General features: G+C 42.4%; 1 protein-coding gene across 10 annotated transcripts in view; it reads right to left on the reverse strand.

The window, feature by feature from the left end:
- Window positions 1-283: 283 nt before the first annotated feature.
- Window positions 284-19704, reverse strand: part of ADIPOR2 (adiponectin receptor 2) — a 43956-nt gene continuing 24535 nt past the window's right edge. For all 10 annotated transcript variants that reach the window (XM_056506975.1, XM_056507032.1, XM_056506966.1 and 7 more), the window contains 6 exons: window positions 9737-9856; window positions 7780-7951; window positions 7147-7333; window positions 5896-6083; window positions 4525-4718; window positions 284-3038 (listed from right to left, as the gene is read on the reverse strand). In XM_056506975.1, the coding sequence (XP_056362950.1) occupies window positions 2907-3038; window positions 4525-4718; window positions 5896-6083; window positions 7147-7333; window positions 7780-7951; window positions 9737-9856 (993 nt within the window). In that variant the 3' untranslated portion in view covers window positions 284-2906. The remainder of the gene's footprint in view (window positions 3039-4524; window positions 4719-5895; window positions 6084-7146; window positions 7334-7779; window positions 7952-9736; window positions 9857-19704) is intronic.

Below are 19704 nucleotides of genomic sequence, written 5' to 3' on the forward strand. Positions count from 1 at the left end.
AGCAGCACAGACTGCTGTGGCCACCACCAGCCCCTCTCCCTGGCCAGTCAAAGCCCACACCAGGAGGAGATGATCAATCCTTTACATGCAGGATGGGAGGCATTTCCTCTACACCAGCAATTTAAGTCCAAGCCTCCTGAACTTCTTTATCTCAACTCATGTAAAATCTTCCCCACATCCACCAAAGTCTCCAGCAATGACCCTCTCTTCCCCCCAGCTCCTGTGCTTTTCACCCTTGTCCCTCCTGCCCACACAGTGCAGAAAGACCCAGACCAGACAATAATCAATTTGGTTCTTTTATTAGCAGAAGTTAAGAATACAGCAAGTAATAAGATCCCATCTTATATGGAACCATCACCAGAGTCCCCAGCCATCAAAACCCCAGAATGTGCTTCATTGCTTCCAACAGTAAGCAATTGTTAAAAAGAAATATACTGAACAAGGCCACTATTTAATGGGGAAGGAAAGAAGCTGTAGGTCCTAACTATTCTATGGCAATAACCTGCACACAGAGCAAGCAAGCCTCTGACTGCTGAGAGTAAGGCATTCAGGTGCCAACCTGGGAAGAGTTCTCAGCAAAAGCTACAGAAAAGTGCACAGCTAGGTTGTTTTTATTGGAACACACAAACTTCTTGAACAGAGAGACTGACTGGGTTAAGAATAGCAGGTGGAGTACTGTGTTTTTGTAGTAGTTCTGTGCTGTGTAGGACCAGGTTACAATCACCCTTGGAGGAGTGAACGTGGGATGATGGAGGCTGCTGCTTCTGCTGGTACTGTTCTGAGGTATCCCAAAGCACTTCCAGCCAGCTCTGATTCTGATATGTACCACACTTGGCTCAGACACCAGCACAGCTGCTCTGGGCACCTCCCCAGCCTTGTCTGGGCTGCCACTGCTGTTAGCCCTTACACCCAAGGTAATTCCACCCTTTCCTTCACTGAAACACCACAGACCTGGGATAAACTACTTCCAGCCCTACAGGCACCCAGTGTCAGGATCCCACTGAGAACACATCCCTCTAAACTTGCAGGCTGCTGCAGCACCTCCTTCTGCAGGTGACCTTGCCCTCAGAGGCTTTACTCCACTCCAGGGGTGAAGCCTTAATGCCCACTCAGCTTTAGGAGGGCATTCTGACTCTTCTACCCTGACTCCATTAGACAAAGCACCTCCCCAAAACACACTGTGGCATCCAGGGTATGGGAAGACCTTTGCTACCCATCTCTTTCTCTTGAAGAATGGAAACTGAAACTTGAGAGAACCTTACCAAAAAATCAAAAACCAACAACAAAAAAAAACACCTCACACAACAACCAACCACCCTTTACCTTCCTTCCCTGTGAAATACTGCATGGTATGAGCTGTTTAACTCATCTGTGAGAGAGGTAATTGCTCTGAATTTCCAGCTAAAGCCTCCAAGCAATACCTGTGCCATAACAAACAAAGTGTTCAAGTTCCACCTTATGACTCCAAAGATTCTCCTTCAGTCTGGCTTCTGACTGGGCTCCAAAGCTCAAGCTACATCAATTACACAGGACAAGGGTATTTGCCTGCCTTATATAGGAGGTGTGTCTGCTCCACAGCAATCCAGCTGAACTCTCAGGTTTAGGCTTAAGAAATGCCAGCAGTCCCACTGCTAAAGCACAGATGGAAAGCAGACCTGAGGACAAAAAGGGAAAAAAAAAAAAATAAAGGAAGTGTATTGGGCTGGTTAGGGATCTATTCCTCCTTAAAAAGAAAAACCTGCAAACTGCCTTGGCATATGGAGCCTGACACACAGGATGGTAATGTGCCTGTTCATTCCAAGTCCTGGAGCACACAGCTTCCTCTTTCCAGTCCCTCTTAACCCCACCTCTGTTTCCCCTCACATGCTCAACAATCTTCTGACAAGTCTCTTACCATCACCCTCAGAGCAAACGAAGCAGGCTTGCAAATGGCAACCACCCTCTCCCTGGGGGCCTCTGGGTGTAGGCAGGCACTGATGGAGTTGGACTGTTTGCCATTTCATGTGCAGTTACCCACCATGCTCCAGTTCCTAGGATGGGACCCAACCCAACCAACTGCAGGATCCATGATCCCAAAGCTCCCACTGCACACAGGCTGGGAATGCAGCTGTGCCCCACACTCAGGCAGGGAGCAGATGCACCTTTGCAGTTACTGGAGCAAATCCATTTGCTCACACTGTGACCTGGATGACACCACGATTAATCCAGCTTCACAACCCTCCTGTACATGTCCTGAACCTACTCCAGGTGCTGGCCAGGACCCCACACTGCCCAGGGCATGCTGGCCACCAGGAAAATCTACAGGGCCAACGTGCTTCACTCCTGGGAATTTTACCTGGTCCTCCTGCAATCGTTTATTTTGTGCAAAATTGAAACAGTGTGTGGTACTTGCATGTTGCATTCTTTACAAAAACCCTTTTCCCCCCACCCATTGTTTAAAACATTTATATAAATTTTATTTAAACAGAAAGTTAGAAATCTTATTTACAATTTGTTTTTCTCCCAAAAGAGCATCTAAAATCAACGCCCAAACCCTCCAAGAGGATATAAATTTAACCTTGACTTTTTTTTTCTTTTTTTTTAAAAAAAAGGAAACTGCTAAGCTATCCCTCCCCAATTCTACAAATAAATATGGCATTGAACAGAAGCCGATTTGGAAAGGGTCCTCTGTAGCTCAATCTGTAGATCCCAAGAATAAATTAGGTTTTCAGAATTTCCTGGTCTTCAAATTGATTTATTCCATTGCTTGAGGTATAGAATTTATCTTGATTAGTCAGAATCCCCATGAAGCTCCATGCCTCATCAGCTGAAACTTGGATTCTTCTTAGGTATTCCTTTTGCTAAGCCTGGATGCTTCACCCACGCCAGGGCTCTCTTTTGGTTCTGCTCTGGGGCTGCAGCTGCCCCTACTGCATGCCCTCCTCCTCTGAGCAGCCCCCTCCGACCGTGAAGCGGAACTCCTGCAGGTTGGAGACCCCGTGGAAGTGCACGAAGGCGCCAGCCACGACAAACACGTGGAACAGCTGATGGGAGTGGAACTGTGGAAGCAAACACCAGCGTTCAGCCAGACTCTGGGGCCACCCTGCCACCCCCCAGCCCCACATTCAGCTGAAGTACACAGTAACACAGAGCAGTGCCTCACCCAGGAGCTGCACAGCTCTCCAGGCTGTTGGTAAAGCCCACCCCTCTATCATTTTTAGCAAAATAACCGAATTCTCCGCACACACACATCCTCCCTTCCCTTCAGAGCCATCCCAACCAAAAAACGTGCTACAGAACTGCTGTAACTCTTCTTTGCAAAGGGACAAGGGGAATTTTACAAGCTCAGGCAAAAGGCTTAAGCAGGACACTTTTAAAATTAGTTCCTCCACACGACACACTGGTGGTTTATGGATATTTATCTCTCATACAGGTAACAGGTACAAACTCTGCTCTGGTCACAGGCATAAGTTTTACCAAGAGGATTCTGCATGCTGGCATTTTATTTGTGTACCACAGAGAAACAGAATAGAAAAAGTGGTATTATATTAAAGCCTAGAAACAACTGGATGTTCTGAATGAATGCCCAAGATGTCACTGACTGGAGTAGAGCAGAATGAAAACTGTGAGGGAGCTCCATGACAAAGCATGCCCTTGTCTGAGGGAAGCCACACCAATATGGATAATGCTCCTGAAATATTCCTACAAATGTGTATTTGCAGGCTTCATGGGAAGCTTGGAAAAGAGTTGGTGTTACACCAGTGCTTTGGGAGCTTAGCTTACTATTGTAACAAAGCAAACCGGTGCTGTGCACAAGCTGCTCAAACAACCCAGGTCTCATTCTCACTTCTAGTCTTCTTTAAGGGTCTTAAACTATCCTAAGTGCAAGTACAGTGGCCTTCCAAAGGTCCACTTTCCCCTCATCTCTACTCTTGGTCCACCCAGATCCTTTCCTTATATCTTCCTCAGGTATTTCTGCTCCAGTCTTCATGATTCTTTCCTTCATACCAGGTTTTCTACCCACATACCACCCACCCACTTGCACACCCCACTATCCCTTCTTCTGGGCCAGAGATCCCCCCAAAGCCTACCATCTCTGTGCAGCATTTTCACTGGCTATACAAGATGAGGAGCCAGACATGGAGAACATGAGAGAACATGCTCCCACTGAACATCAGTGAAATAACCATGTACAGCTCTGCACAGAAGCAAGGTAAAGATGTGTCTTTGCAGGATCCTCACCATACACACACACAAAAATGTTTGCAGTTCCTTGCTCATTTGTTAAAGCTATCCAGAAATGTACTGAGGTGAATCTGCACACCAGCAGCCACCTCAGACCAGCCAGGTTGTGACAGCTTGGGAAGAGAGGCACCAGCTAAGCCAGGCTCAGAGAGCCCAGACTCCTTTGGTCCCTGATGACCTATTGCTTCTGATGCAGCAGTGTGATACTTGCAATAAGAAAACACTGACACAACATCCTTCAGGCTCAAGGGGAACCAGCTTTCAAATTGGTCTCCTCATCCAGTCACTCAGTAGACTCACCCAGATGTCACACTTGCCAGGGAAGAATCTCTCCGGGATGCGGGCAGCATAGAGTGCAGCACCAGTGATGTACAGGCATGCCATGAGTGCCAGCCAGCCTATCTGCCCCATTGTGGCTGCCTTCAGGAGCCCCTCTGAGATGACAAAGTGCAGAGTGGGAATTACCCCACTAAGACCCAGACCTAGAAATACTCCTGGGAGGTAAAGAAAATGTGGCAGAGTCAGGTTTGAATGCAGTGGTGGCAAAGGAAGACAATGACAACACAAAAGCTATGGAAGGAAAACTCAGTATTTGCCAAAGTAGCAGAGAGGTGACACTCTTGAAGCTGCAAGTCCCCAGAAGAGATTAACTGGAAAGGAAGCTAAAGAAGGCACAAGCTTCCTTCATATACCAGAAGCTACTTAGTTATATGATCCAGCAGATAGCTGGAATAATTCATTTACTGACTGTGCCTGCCAGCTCCAGTGTAGGTGAGGCCAGTTCCTGCTCTCAGCCTGTAGAGGGAACTGAGACCACACAGACTGTGCCTCACTTCACCACAACTGCTCAAGAGCAAGACAAGGAGACACAACAAAGAGATTGTTTATCATATTCTGCACAAGTACTCCTAGGAAACAGAAAAGCAGCATCTGTGCTCATCTGATCTGCCATATAAGAGAACACTGTTTGTTTAGATTTTAGCAGCAAGGACAGAAAACTTGTAAAACCAGTGGGCATGGGGGGAATATTCATGTTCTGTATGAGATTTTAAGTTTGGAAAGCTGAATGCTCTGAAGGTAGCCAAACCTGTCAAAAAAATCTAGATTTACTGTACACAGCATGTGTAGGTTAAGAAACAAGAAATATTAATATTCAACCCAGCTGTGTGCACATTCCTGTGTGCTGCTGCCCTCTAAAGCTCTCTTTCTTTCTACCTCAAAACATGAAACCAAATCTGGTATTGCTCTTTTGATGTGAAGAGAAAAATAGTCTTTATCTTAGCTCTGTGTTTTATCCAGGCAAATCATTCCGATTAATTCAATCATTCAATGATTTGCTATTAAAAAAAACAAAACACAAGCACTACAAGTACACATACACACACCAAACAGTCAGCCATTTTTTGAGAGAGCAAAGTTGCTAAATGCAGCTAGAAATCCTTTGCACCACCTTTCCTACTGCATGTGTTACTGTCCATTTCAGGAATGCACTTCCAGGACCTGCACCAGCCCTTATCTGTGCATCCAGCTGGGTACAATAAATGCTGAAAGAAAAGAATATTAGGTCTACAAAATTAAGCTCTCCTAAATCTTCCCAAGGTAGTTTTTCCAAGTGGCAAGTAGAAAGCAGCAAAGACAGTCAAGAGAAGTAAAACAGTTAACAGGTCTTACCTGCCCTTACACCCCGGTATTCAGGGGTGGCAAACATGTCCCATTGTGAGACAATTATGGCTGCAATGCCCAGGACACAAATCACAATCAAGTAGATGAAGCAAGGCTGAGGGTTGCAATAGAAGGAGTAGTACAGCCATGGTACAAAGCTGCCCATTATGAGGAGTGCAATGCCAGAATAATCCAGCCTAGAAGAAAACAAAAATCAGTGTCATGAGAAGTGTGAACCTTTGGAAATCCTCACACCCACACACTCTTCTTTGGTAGAGCAATTGCCTACTTCTCACTGCAACTAAACTACTCTCACTATTGCAGCTTGGGTCCTGATGGCATCTCTTCCACCTACAGGAATGGATTACATGACAGACAGGCAGGAAGGCCATTTTTGAGACAGTCATCTGCAATACCTCCAGCAGCCTTTAGAGCAAAGCTTTCTGAGGAAAACTCACACTTTAGTTTCAGATGAGGAAAAAAGCAGTGCAAGAGCCCTCTAAAGACAGGGCACACAGTATGTTCAGAGAACACAGCCAAGGCAAACACTTCAATATCTGACAAGTGTGAGTTAGCTGGGCATCAGCTTCAGTGACCACAGTGGAATAATGCTGCAATTTTTCAACCATGCTGGTTTTTTTGCAGACCCATGTAAAAAATGAAATCCATAGCCACTGCTTTTTGCTACACCCTGACAAAATACTCCTGCAAAAGTTGATGGAGTTAGTTTTTCAGTAGGGGGTTTTAACTGCTGGGCTACTTTAGAGGTGGTCTTGCAGATTACAGAATGCTAAACTGAGTAGTCTTAGGAAATATCAGATATTCAGCAGCCAGCCAAAAAAGAACATGCAGTGAAACCAAAAGACCAAGACATCTTGATACACACTGTGGAACTGTCTTACATAAGTCTAAGGTTCAAAGTCAGTCAGAACAGCTGAAATGACAGGAAGTAACGGTTGCACCAAAAATTCCAAGTCCTGCAACTAAGCTCAAGGCATATTACTTACAGCAGCAAATGCAAGCACATGCTTGCCAAACAGCAGAAAATGATGGAGTTTTAAGACTCAAATGACAGCACAAAAACTCATGCTGAAACAAACTATAATTAGAAGAAGCTGCATTAAATCTCTGCTCAACTCTGTTCCAAAGTACATGCAGTCATGAAATGAACAACTCCCACACTGGGGCTCCAGGCACAAATCCCAGCCCTGTTTTCCCACCTGTTTCCTATTTGGCCTGCCCTGTTCTCTAGGCACTTACTTGGAGAAGAGCCGGGAAACACCTTCTGAGTGGCAATAAACTGTGTGGAAGAGCCATGAGAAGGAGAGGCAGAGGATGGCTCCCAAGAAGAACAATCCAACGACCACTTTCTCCTGCACAGGTGCTACGAAGGACATGTTTGGCCGGAACATGTAGAAGATTCCCAGACAAAGGAAGAACACACATCCTGAAAAACAAGGCAGAGAGCAAGGCAGAGAGGTGTCAATTCATGCATACTGAAAGCTGTTTTTCCTACAAGCATCACCACTTCCCTTCAAGGCTCTCACAAACTGAAAACACTCAAAGATGCAATTTCAACACGTTCCTGTGGCAAGAAATACAATCCCAATTAACACCTACACACTTGGGAAAGGAAGCATCTAACACTAATTTATTAATGATTAGGAAATGTTTAATGCATGTGTTTGTATAGTATGCTATCATTAAGCAAGTCCTATCCAACTCTGATGGGATAAAACTCGGAGAGGGATAACAAGTTGCTAATTTAACAGGTTACTGGTGGAATGATAATGCTGACAACCCTGCAGCCCTTTCCATCTTGCTCTCTTCTCTTTGAGAGCATCAAAACCATTGGGTGAGATTTAGGATTAGATGAAAGCAAGCTGAGAGTACCTAGGAGATGTGTCCAGATGTTGCCAGTCTCTGTGTGTATTCTGAAGATGCTCTTGAAGCAAGCCCGGAAGGAAGGCATGGGTGGTCTGTGTCCATGCAGCAGGTAGTCATTGTCCTTCAGCCAGTCAGGCAGAACGTCGTGGGGAATGACCCTCCATCGGCCCTCCCACACCTAGGGGTTGAGAGAGTTTAGTGAAATGCAGGCAATGGAGCTCCATCATGGTAATAGTCAGAAAACCCATACTGGTAAAAGTGCTGGTTAACCTGTGAGTACAGTAAACAGAAGAGAGTTGATGGAACATCTCTGGGGAAAAGGTTTTACACTTGAAATATCATGCTAAAGTCACTGTTCCCAGTTCAAAACTGCACCATCAGAGGAAGAAATACTTCAGCATTCCATTGGACAGAAAGGCTATTGGCTGTTTTTACTGCTAATGAAGAGAGAATTTTTAATTTTCTCCCACGTTCTGTTATTTTACAGGCCACCTTTTCCATTTAATTGAAGAAGCCCATACCTAGGTCTCTCCATTAAATAAATAAGCCTGTTCCTCCACCACAAGCCAGCCTGACTATCTGCTAGCAAAACTAGCTACTAGCTAGGGGCAGACTAGCAAAAGAATAGGGGCCAGAATATGTGAAAGAGTGAGAGCCCAGCAAGAAGAGTCCAACCCCTTTTTCAGGTTGGGCAAAAAATGCTCCCAAGCTCACAAACACACAGTGACAGAGCAGTTAAGGCAACAGCCTCACGACTCTCAATTCCATGGGATTTCTTCTTTAAAGGGAGAGAGGGGGTTTGTGCACAGAGCTATTCTTGCAGCTGGCTCCACAGGAAATAAGTGTGCACAGATGTTCCCAGCACTGCTTCAGTAACACAAGACACATGGAGGCTTCAGTGTGGCAGCTTGGGGGAGCAGGGAACTGCTTTATGTACCGGGGCTGCTTCTGCAGGGCTCCTTGGACTTGCCGGCTGCCTAGAGTTACAGGAGCAAGGCTGAAGGTTCCTGAAACACTAAGTTTAAAAAGCTACATTCTTATTTCAGTTTCAACAACAAGAGCCCAGAGTTTTTTGAATCAATTCTCCACACTCGTGCATGGAAGCGAAACAAAGCCATTCAGAATAACCAGCCCAGTTTAAGAGTTAAATACATTAAACAAGAAAATAACCGGTTTAGTTTATGAACAAAAAATGTGAATTGAGGTAGAAACAAGAGAAGGGAATTTTACACAACTCACTCTACAAAATATTTTTAAAAAGGCAAAGATGCATAGTAAAAAAAAAAAAAAAAAAAAAAAAATCACCAAAAGCAAAAAACCAAAATGATCCATACGCAAAAGACCACCAAGTAAATAGGATCCCTCTGTAAAAACATCAAAAATAGTTCATAAAACCAGCAGGAATCAGTGTATAAAGGGGCAGCATTCCTTTCAGCGAGAAAGGAGAGCCAGAGACTGACACAGCCCAGTGGCTCTAAAAAGTAGCAAAAATTGAGCCAAGGTCAACAATTACAAATCTATAATGGATTTACTTACGTATGGTTTCAATACAGCATTGTGTTCAAGTCAGGGGCAAAGCTTATTCTACAATAGATGCAAATGGTGCTGGAAAATCAAAATATTTGCAAATCTGAAGAAATCTGGTCAAATGACCTTGTAAGTCAAAGTGCCTTGAACCAGAAGGCTTTTGTTCTGCTTTGCACTCACAGGTGCTTCTCAAGGGACACACCTGAGTGGCATGATCAGCTTTGGAGTCTCAGCTGCAAATCCCTATTGTTCCAGGCTCTACAATTTAATCCTGTATGACAGACATGCTGAGGAAGTGCAGTATTGCTTGTTAGAACATGAGATGCCCATTTGGGGACAGTGAGAACCTCCTCTCCCTCACATAGCAAGTACAGTCTGCTGCCCACTGGAGCTTCCCAACAAAGGAAGTTACTTCAGCATTTCCACGTGCCCTTACCTTACACACAAATTCTTCCATTCTCTCCATAGCATGGTGGGCTTGTAGAAGAGGTGACATTCCCATAAAACCTTCATCTTCTTGAGGTGGTTCATCATTGTGTTTATTATCCTCAGAACACTGGAGAGAAAAAAAAAAAACAGAGAAAATGCTTTGTAGGAAGATGAACAGAGGAAGGTGATGTTGTTTTCCATACAAAACCATGATTGGTCTTGGAAAATAAAGAAGTCTCTCCTTGTACAGCACTGAGAAAAGAATTCAGAAGAACAAGCACAAAAATGATTACATTCTTAGGCATCTGAGAACAACTCACATGTCTGATCCATTCTGCATATGTTTCCAGCAGGTTTGGAAGCCAGCAGTGCTCCTCTAAGTCATGCTTCATTAAACCCCAGATATGGAGTCTGAGCCTTCCCACCTCTAGGGAAGGATTACTCCCTATTTTATGTTTCAATGTCACTGTGGTGGTGTTAATGCCTCTATAATGTACCTGGCATTTCAGGGTAATAAAAGGTAAGCCAAGGAGAGGCATCCATTTACCTTCCAAAATGTTTCACCTCAATTTGCAGTCCAAATACAAAAATCTATTCTGTTGAACTGACACTTCTCTTCAGCTTGTAATCCAGTACTGGAATTTACTCATTCATTTGATTTTTCAAGGTATTCCAGAAACTACTATGAAACTTCTGCCAGTTAGACAAAGGCAAGTAATCAAAGAAAAGCAGTAACAGGGATCAGAGTTTTAAGCAAAGTTCAAATAAAGAGAAACATCCATATCCTAGGGGTGTACCAAGAGAATTATGAAAAGAAAAACTAAAATAATTCCCTGAGCTGCGATATGAGGCTGGTAGACATCATTAATAACTTTACAGGAACAGTTTGGTACTTTTCTGCTCTATCATGACTTATCATATCATCTGCATGTTTTGATACACTCTAGCTTCCCGTGGAGGAGAAAAGCAGGGGGCCATGGAAGTTCTACATTCCTGTTTGCTTCCTGCAATGCTCATGGCCCATCAGAGACTCCATTCAACACTTCAGCTTCCAAGGTAAACAAACTGGAGGAAGCTAGGGAGGGGAGAAGGAGCTTTTTGCACCCTTCAGACTTAATGCAGAGAGCTGCCATGCACCACATGGCCACACCAAGAAAGCTCCACAGTCAGCTTAGAGGGAGACTGGCCCCCTCCAGATTTCCCAGAACTCTTTTTCCCTGTCTATTCTCATACCACGGTTAACAGCTTTAAAATCAAGATGATGTATCAATAATACCATCCAAAGTGACAGAGAATATGGTATATAACCTCACTTACTTAATCTACAAATTTTTATCAGTAATGTTGAGATTAATGCCCTGAACTTTCAAGCCAAGGATGGGAGCTGGCTGTACATTTGTCCCATATTACAGTTCTCTCCTTGGTTTCAAGCCTTATTAACTATTTCTGTCAAGGTAACTCAATAAGCTGCTTAAAATTTTCATTTTTTACTAAATAAAAGGAGACTTCTTCCAGCCTACAGTGAACTATCCAGAGCCTTCAATATTTGTTGGGGTTTTGATGGAGAAATAACAGATTCATACCAGTTTTGTACCCTAGCCTTGCAGGACCCAAGTCTTGCAGGAGTCACTGAAGCTTCATCTTTCAAAGAGGAGGTCCCATCCCTCTTATCCCAATATCTTACCAAGTTCTTGACCCAATTTTGCTTACCCAGAATGCAATTTCTGGTATGTAATACACAGTACACATCCTTCAAGTTTTATGTATGACCTTACATTTGTCCACACTAGGAAAACTTGATTGCCTAAACAATTTTCTGTAGATAACCCATGTCCCTTGTACTGTCTACTCACCTTCATTTATCATTCCAGTGAACAATTCCTCTGAACAATATCTTGTATTTTACAGCAATGATTGATGTATTAACCAGCTCTAAGCAGATTCTCCAGCAGAAAAAGACAGTATTAAATACATTCACTCTGCCTAGGTAATCCCATTAGTCCTATTCAGAAAGGCACCAGACAACAGCAAGATGCAAATAGGTTTAATATCCTTCTAAAATAGGCACAATTCCTGTTAGGCACAGGAATGAAAAAGCAAATTTGGTTTCGTTCTTACTCAACAACATTCACTGACATTGTTTCCCCACATTGTCAATTTTACTGGCTTTTTCTACTAATGGAGCTCTCTAGGATTCTCAGTTTTCAATATCATAAATAATTAACTCAAGGTCATGGAAACATAGACTGGGTTGGGTTAGAAGGCAGCTTTAAAAATCAACTAGTCTAAATGCCCTGCCATGGAGGTCTGGAGAAGATGCTCACCATGGTCTGCACAATTTAGAAACCAAAGCAACTTTTGGTTTCCAAGAGCGTGCCTTATGGAAAAGCAAGGCTGGCATTTAAGTTCCAGTGCATTTGACAGAAGGAGCACTGCTGTGCCTTTTAGCTACTCCAGAATTCCCTCTCCAGCAGCACACAATAACCAGCTCCAATAGGGTGAACAAGTTAGTTCAATTTACACAACTGGGTGGACTGAAGGAAAAAAAGGTTCCTTACAGAATCAAAGCCTGTATTCATTGCAGTCTGCCCAATGACTCAAAGCCAAAAAATGTTCATTTCCCCCTCTGCACATACTCCCATTTCTAGAATGATGGGAAGGCTTAAATTTGAACAGACTGTAAAGCTTGAAGAGCACAGCTATTTCTGAGCTAGTCCAAAATCCCTGCATTTTGGCCATGTGCCGACAAACAAATCATTACTGAGCTTCTTTTGGTGATAAAAGGAATTCATATCATATACACAGTCCAGATTACTGCCAAAAAATGGAATTGATTTTACTATCTCCTTCCTGCCATTAAACTGCAAAATTAGCATTCAAGGGAAAAAAAACCTAAAGCTCAGCTTCTTAGTCCTTTTCCTGCTAAGGAGGCAAAAGGAAGCCTTTTCTGGAACAACCATCCTCCCTTGACTCCCTCCTGCAACATCTCATTGGGAAGAGCAATAAACTGTGCTTGTTGAAAGCCAGAAATCTACAGTGGAGGGCAACACCAACATCAGCTTTCACTTGGAAGTCTGAAGGAGACTACTGACCTTCAGTTCTTAAGGCAATGACTGAAAGGAAGGAATATCACTCTTCTGCTCAGAAGGCATATTGTAACATTTCCACTGTGACTAGTTCCTTCCTATATCAAGACCCACATATTTTCTCCTCTTCAGCTGATTGCAGCAGAAATTCACAAGTAATTCTAGACCATAACAATGTAAGCAAGCACATTCTTTTAGGACACATTTTCAACTAAGTCCTGCCCACAGAATTACATTTTGAAATGAGACACATACTGGGTAAATAGTATCACTTGCCTAAGACTGTGCAAGACATGAGAGCCCAGAAGAAAACTCTGATACTCCCACTTTTAATGAGCTATGGTATATCCTGAATTAAGTGCTTCAAGAATAACTTTTGCCTTTGTAGATCACAGGCCAAAGGGATTTTCACTCGGCTGATGTTTCAGATGTTTTTACATCATCTATTTATTCAACTTCTTTTAAAGCATCTCAGATTTGATCAAGTAATTCTGTGAAGTCTTCAGAGCATCTTTAAATAAACCTCCTGGTTTGTAACAAGCAAGCTTGTTACAATCAGCAGCTGTCACTCTTTCTGCTGCATATATGCAGCAATGCCTACAATCAGTCCTTCACATTAATCAAAAATCATGGCTTCTGGATACTCACACTCTAAAAGGTCTGGACACCTAACTCTATGGAAATGCCAAGCAATTGCTATCCTACTCCCTTTGCAAATTCACAAAGTGTTAAACCTACCAAAAACCAGTCTCTCATTTCTATGAGATGGAAATTATCCAACAGACATATAAACACAATCTGAGCTGAGTAACGGTACCAGAGAATAAAATACATCTGAAGGACAAGTGAAAATATCCAGAGGAACCAACTTTACTGGTTTATTCATATTCACTTTATTTTGTTAAGTGTTATAGCTCCTTTTGTGATAACAGTGACAGACAAGAATGTAAATGAAAGGGCAAAAATCAGAGAACCAGGCAACACACTTCCAGGGACAGATCATCACCTAAGCAAGAAATCCAGAGCATATTTTAGTAGGGATCAAAAAGGTTTAATACCAAACCCAAGTCTAAGAGCACCAGTGCAAACAAAGAGCAAGAAACCAAGAGCTCAATTGCATAGTGCTGATCATTAAGTAAGTTTAACAGTAAAATTTCACTTTTATAGCAACGACATAAAAGGTAAAAAAAGTTTACATTTAGTACAAGAATTTCTCATCTGAATGCAGTCCAAAAACGTCAGACCACATAGCCAAAGATCCTGTTACAGAGAAAAGTGCAGTAAAACCTGCTCTAGGAAATGCACATACTTCTCTTGTCTACTACAACAGCTTATCCTTCTCACACAGACTAACAGTTTCTATCCTATCACTCTCAAATCTGTTCCCAGACATGCTGTCTAAAAATGTCCTTACTATGGAAAACCTGTCAGAACTCAAGTCATAATTACAGAAAAAGATTCCAGAAACATCATTCTCACTTTTGACTAAGTTGCATTCAATGGACTTCAGCAAAGTGTATTTTCGTGAGATCTGCAGTTTCTTGATGTCAGTTTGAAGATTTCTAGAAAGTTTCAGTTTGCACAACTGCTCCTTGCATAGGTGACAAACAAGTTCCTGTTCATCACTTCAGAAAGTGTCACCAATATTGTTCATTTGAGCATGCAAACTAAAACATAAATGAAATCTGAATGGAGCCACCTTTTACTCTGTAGAAAGTGCTCACCTTCTCCCTCACCCCATCTGACCAATGCCCATCCCATCCTCCAGCAGATACCAGCAGCTCCCAGCCAGCTCTCCCCAGTTCATGTATTGGGCTCCATGTTCTAAGGTCTGGAATATCCTTTGGATATCTGGAATATCCTATCTGGGATCAGCTGCCCTGGCCACACTCCCTCCCAGCCTCCTGTGCCCCTCCTCACTGGTAGAGCATGCAACACTGAAAAGTCCTTGATTTAGGGGTAGTACTGCTTAGCAACAACTAAGACATCAGTGTGCCATCAATGTATTCCAAATCCAAACCACAGAACAGTACCAGCTAGTAGGAAGAAAATTTTCTGCTATCCCAGTCAAAACTAGGACAACAAGCAACAGCAATAAAACTCTCCTAAACCCCAGAAAGTGCCAAAGTCTTCTGTATTAGAGTTTCTTTTCAGACTCAGTCACCACTCAGTTAGTTACCCAGGAGTCTAACTGGCCATGCACATACCTATGTAGTATTAAGCTCTGGAGTTAATGAACTCCCATGTCTCAAAGTTCAACTGTCTGTGATGCCAATTCACCACCAAGATGTCACCAGTGCCCTAAACCTACCATCACAAGAATTTTCAAAGCATGATGAATCTGAATCTGTTCTAATATTCTTGCTTCCTTCAGCTGCTGACACTCCCCCACTGTCCACTTGATCAGTGCCCTGACAAAACTCGGTGCCTTGGTAGGGACACAGGCAAGATAGCTCAAAAAAATCAAATGTCTTGATTAACACTGAGACATGGCACATTATATAACATGGTATTTATACATTATTTTCTTCCTAAAGCTCAAGTTACAAAAGGTAAGTTGTTGCCTTTATAACACCACTGTTACACCCCACATTAAACTGAAGTCACAAAGTCTAGACGTGACTCTGAGTTTTTGCTTGTTTATCCTGATCTCATCAGATGAATGATTAATAGTGCTTAACATGACATTCAAGTAATTTTATGTTCCTTGGGGCAGCGTGCCAGATTCAGAAACTCGAGAGCTTTCAGCATAATGGCCAAGATACGTTCAAGGCTATCATATAAAAACGTTATTTTTCTAATCACAGTTCTGTAACATCCTTTTTAGCCAGCTAGATTGCTTTTTCTCAGCAGCAATTCCTCTGTGCCCATTCTGTCAACTGACCTTTTATCAAGCAGCCTTTCATAAGGGGGAAGCAGCAATGGCTGCCATGCCATTTCTCCTAAAAGCCTGTTGCACATTTTTCAGAATTGCATCAACTTATATTCTTTGAGTTGTAAGAAATAAACTGGAAACAGACAGCATGATAAAACTTTCCCTGACTTCCCCTAACTTCTGCACATACCAAGTTCTTCTAAAATAACAGCTTTGTTCTTTAGAATTCACATTCTCCCTGACAAGCTTGTAAACACGGCCACACCACAGTTTCCAAAAGGCTGACTACATCCACCCTCTAAGCAGGGTGTGCAAAGCTGCATTTGCTGAAACTGGACCAAAAAAAGTCTTTCATTAGCACAATGCCAAAACCCCTTTAGGCCTGTTGGTCAAAATGTCAAGCACTTGGAAGTTCCTGGAGCTCAGTGTTTTCCTTTTGTAGGTCACCTTCTTATAAAAGATACAGTCCATTTAATATTGGAACTTGAAAACAGCTTTACACAACTGGTCATGGGAGACTGCTTGCTGGCACTCATTAAAAAACAAGCACTAACATTCAAAACTCATTTAGCAAATAGTCCTAGGACAAAGTCACATTTTTGTTCCAGCAGCCTAGCTAGCACACTCTGATTAGAACTAGCTCCCTTCTTAAATATCTTCAGATGAGAAGGGTCTGTTGAATCTCTGAGCAGCAGCAACTACTGATTTTCTGCCAAAGCCCAAGGCCTCAATGCCCACATGTGCTCAGAAGCAGTTTGGAGGAGACCCTGTAGAAATTGTTTCTACTGCAGAAGAGTCTCATGTGCCATTTTCTGCTCCTCTGCCCTCATTAATCCTGATAGCAGAAAAAGAAAACAAGCATGCTGGGCTTATGGAAAAAGAAATGCTCTGCTACAAAAATAAACAGAGCTTGAAAGTGTACTGCTGAACTTAACATAACAGCAGAGTCAATCAATCTGAAACAGTTGGAGGAAGATCCAAGTTAACCCACCAGTACAACACTATTTTTTTCTCTTATATCACTGCAAAAGGTCGACACACCCCCCCCCACTGCTGCCCAAACCAGGCAGATAGGATCTCCAGGATAACAAAGGCAAAACCTGTGGAATCTAACCCCTGTCCAGAGAAACTGTTGTGCCAGTGAATTATAAACAGAACTACTCCCTCCCTCTCCTAGTTTCAACACACAGCAAAGCAAGCAATGGTTACAAAACCTGCTGGCAGGCAGCAAACTCCAGCACCAACACTTCTCCTCCCAAAGCACAGAAACTCTTCAGAAATAGGACACAGTTGAATCCAGCTGCAACTCAACAGCCATCCCCTAGGACAAATTCCTTGGTACTTCAGAGAGAGTTTTCTGGGAGACAGAGCAGACACAGAGAATGGCCATTTCCTACATGTTACCAGCCTTCTGGGCACTGCCCATGCATGGCTGCATCACCAGTTTGTCTTTTCTGCAGATTTCCAAGCTCTGACAGTCTGTTCATAACCCAGGCACATCAACTGCCAGCAAGGCAGGCTCCAGCATCTCACCAACTCAGGCCTGTGGAGCCAGGAAACCACCTCTGTAAACATGTCCCATTGTCTTCACACTGTCTAAGTGGGAATACTTGGGAGATATTCTGCTCTGTGTATCCAGAAATGCTTTGCTGTACAAAAAAAAAAAAAAAAAGTACTATATTCCAGCACTTACTTCAGTGACTAGCAGTCTGAGTAAAATTCACATTACTTCCAGTTCTTGGAACAGCAAGTGAAGGAGAAATGCAGATGTTAAGATCTTTTGATCTGAAGCAAAATGTCATCTCACATGCTTTCAAAGAAATAACATTTCTTCCCAAGACTTGCAAAAATGAAGGAAAAGAAAAGGTGATAAAGAAATCTACAGAACAACGACATTTGAACACAATTAGCTTTAAAACAAAAGGAAATGTGCTTTGGTGGGACCTCAAACTTGATTTTGCATTCACACTCTACTGACAAAACCTGCAATGCAATGGAGGAAGAAGGCAAACACAGAAGCAAATGCCAAGATTTCAATCATATCCCCAAACAACCAACAGAAAAATGCCAGACTGAAAAGAAAGCTCAATGCTTTGAAACTTGCAAGTAGATCTACAAAGGATGAAATTTCACACATTCAGAATTGACAAATATTAGCTCCAGAAACACTATTCTTAAGACTCAAATGTCTCCCTTTGACCTTCAAGACCTCACCTGTCTTTTTCACTCAGCTGGCATGCACCAGAAAGTCAAGTGGACAATTCAATTTATTTACATGTACCCTTCTGCAATACCAAAGTCTGTCTGTAGTCTGCTTTTGTAGGGAATACATTAACAACTTCTGTAATAGAAAAGGCTTTGAGTAAGTTTTATGATTCAGGTTAAAAGTCTTGAGTCATTTGCTCACCTTCAATTACTCTAAAAATTATCTTTTGCACCTGAAATTCTGTTACATCCTCCTGCCTTCCTCCTTTAAGGCACTTTGATATTTATGCTCTAGAAAGACTCCTGTAGGTACATGGAGATTTCACGAAATCTGTCAGAGGTCAGCTAAGCTCTCCTGTCAAAGCCCATGCTCCCTGAAAAGCAATCCAGAGGAGTATTTACCCAAATTTCTCCTGCCCATTCAGATGTCTTGGCTACATAAACCTCCTCCCAGAACCTTACTGCAGGTTATCAAACACTTCAAAGCAACAGGTCTCCACCTCATGGGCACATTTTGGTCCAACTGCATGGAAGATGAAAGGAATCATCATCCAAACATGGGGAAAGGCCATGACTGGAACAAAGAAAATGGTTCTTTTATTTACCTCCTGTCACTGACAGGTTAAAGTACAAAAGGAAAGAGTCAAGCACAGGGTTTGGGGCTGCATAAAGAGCCCATTCATCACATGGTAAGAAGTCACATGCATTTGATTGTGTCAGCTTAACAAAGTCTCAGTAGGAGAGATTTCTTCAGGAACTAACACTGCTGGAATTACAAAGGCAGTTAAGACACAGAAATGCTAGGACAGGAGAAAGGAGGCTGTCCCAAAACAAGGCAATCCAGGATACTACAGAAGGGAAGCACCTGCTGAAAAATGCCTTATCAGCACTTAGTGTAAACCAGAAAAAGGAAAAGAGGTTTAAACTGCCGAAGGAATGAGAAGAATTACGCAGCTTGCTTGATCCCCTTCTTATCATCAAGTGCTTATCATGCAGACAAATGCTTACTATTTGTCTCCAAGTCACACAGAAGGCTCCCCACTCACCTGCCACTACACTAATTTCACATTTAAAGACAGCAAGATGTGTATCTAGTCCTTAAAAAATGATACAGGGAAGAGGGAATAATCTATGGACATATTTGCACTCCAGGAGAGAACAGAGTTATGGAATAAAATACAGACTGAGAGGTTCGAGTATGAAAAGGATATTGATGCTACATGATTTCTATCTTCTCATAGGAATTTATGAAAATGGCAGATTAACAGCACTGGTAGAAGGATGCAGCTGTGGTGGCATTATCATTATTATTATTATTATTATTATTATTATTATTATTATCATCATCATCATTATTATTATTTTGAATAAGCATGCTCAGTATGGCTAGTAATTCTCTGCCACTTGTATGTACTGAATGAATTTACAGAAAGCAGGAACTTTTAATTTTTAGTTCACAGCTATGCAACCTCACAGGTAGGTTACTGGCACCAGGGTCAAAAGCCTCCAAAAAAAAAAAAAAAAAAAGAAAAAAAGAAAAAAAGCTAAAAAGCTTTATCATGTATAAGGACCAATATTTTGGCCCATCAAAATCAGAAGTACATAGTATACAATGCAAGCTGTGAGGAAGATGGAAATTAATTCTGAACAACATAATGACATGTCTTCCTTCTTAGAAAAGGCTGTTAAAATAATTCACCAAAAATTCAACAACTACTACCATTTAAGAGCTCAGACTGCTTACTTCTACAAGTGGAGCAGGAAGTGGATATACAAGTAGGGAAAGGAATCTTGTATAGAAGAGTTTGG

Source organism: Oenanthe melanoleuca, chromosome 1A (assembly GCF_029582105.1).
Source record: "Oenanthe melanoleuca isolate GR-GAL-2019-014 chromosome 1A, OMel1.0, whole genome shotgun sequence".
NCBI classification, from domain to species: domain Eukaryota; kingdom Metazoa; phylum Chordata; class Aves; order Passeriformes; family Muscicapidae; genus Oenanthe; species Oenanthe melanoleuca.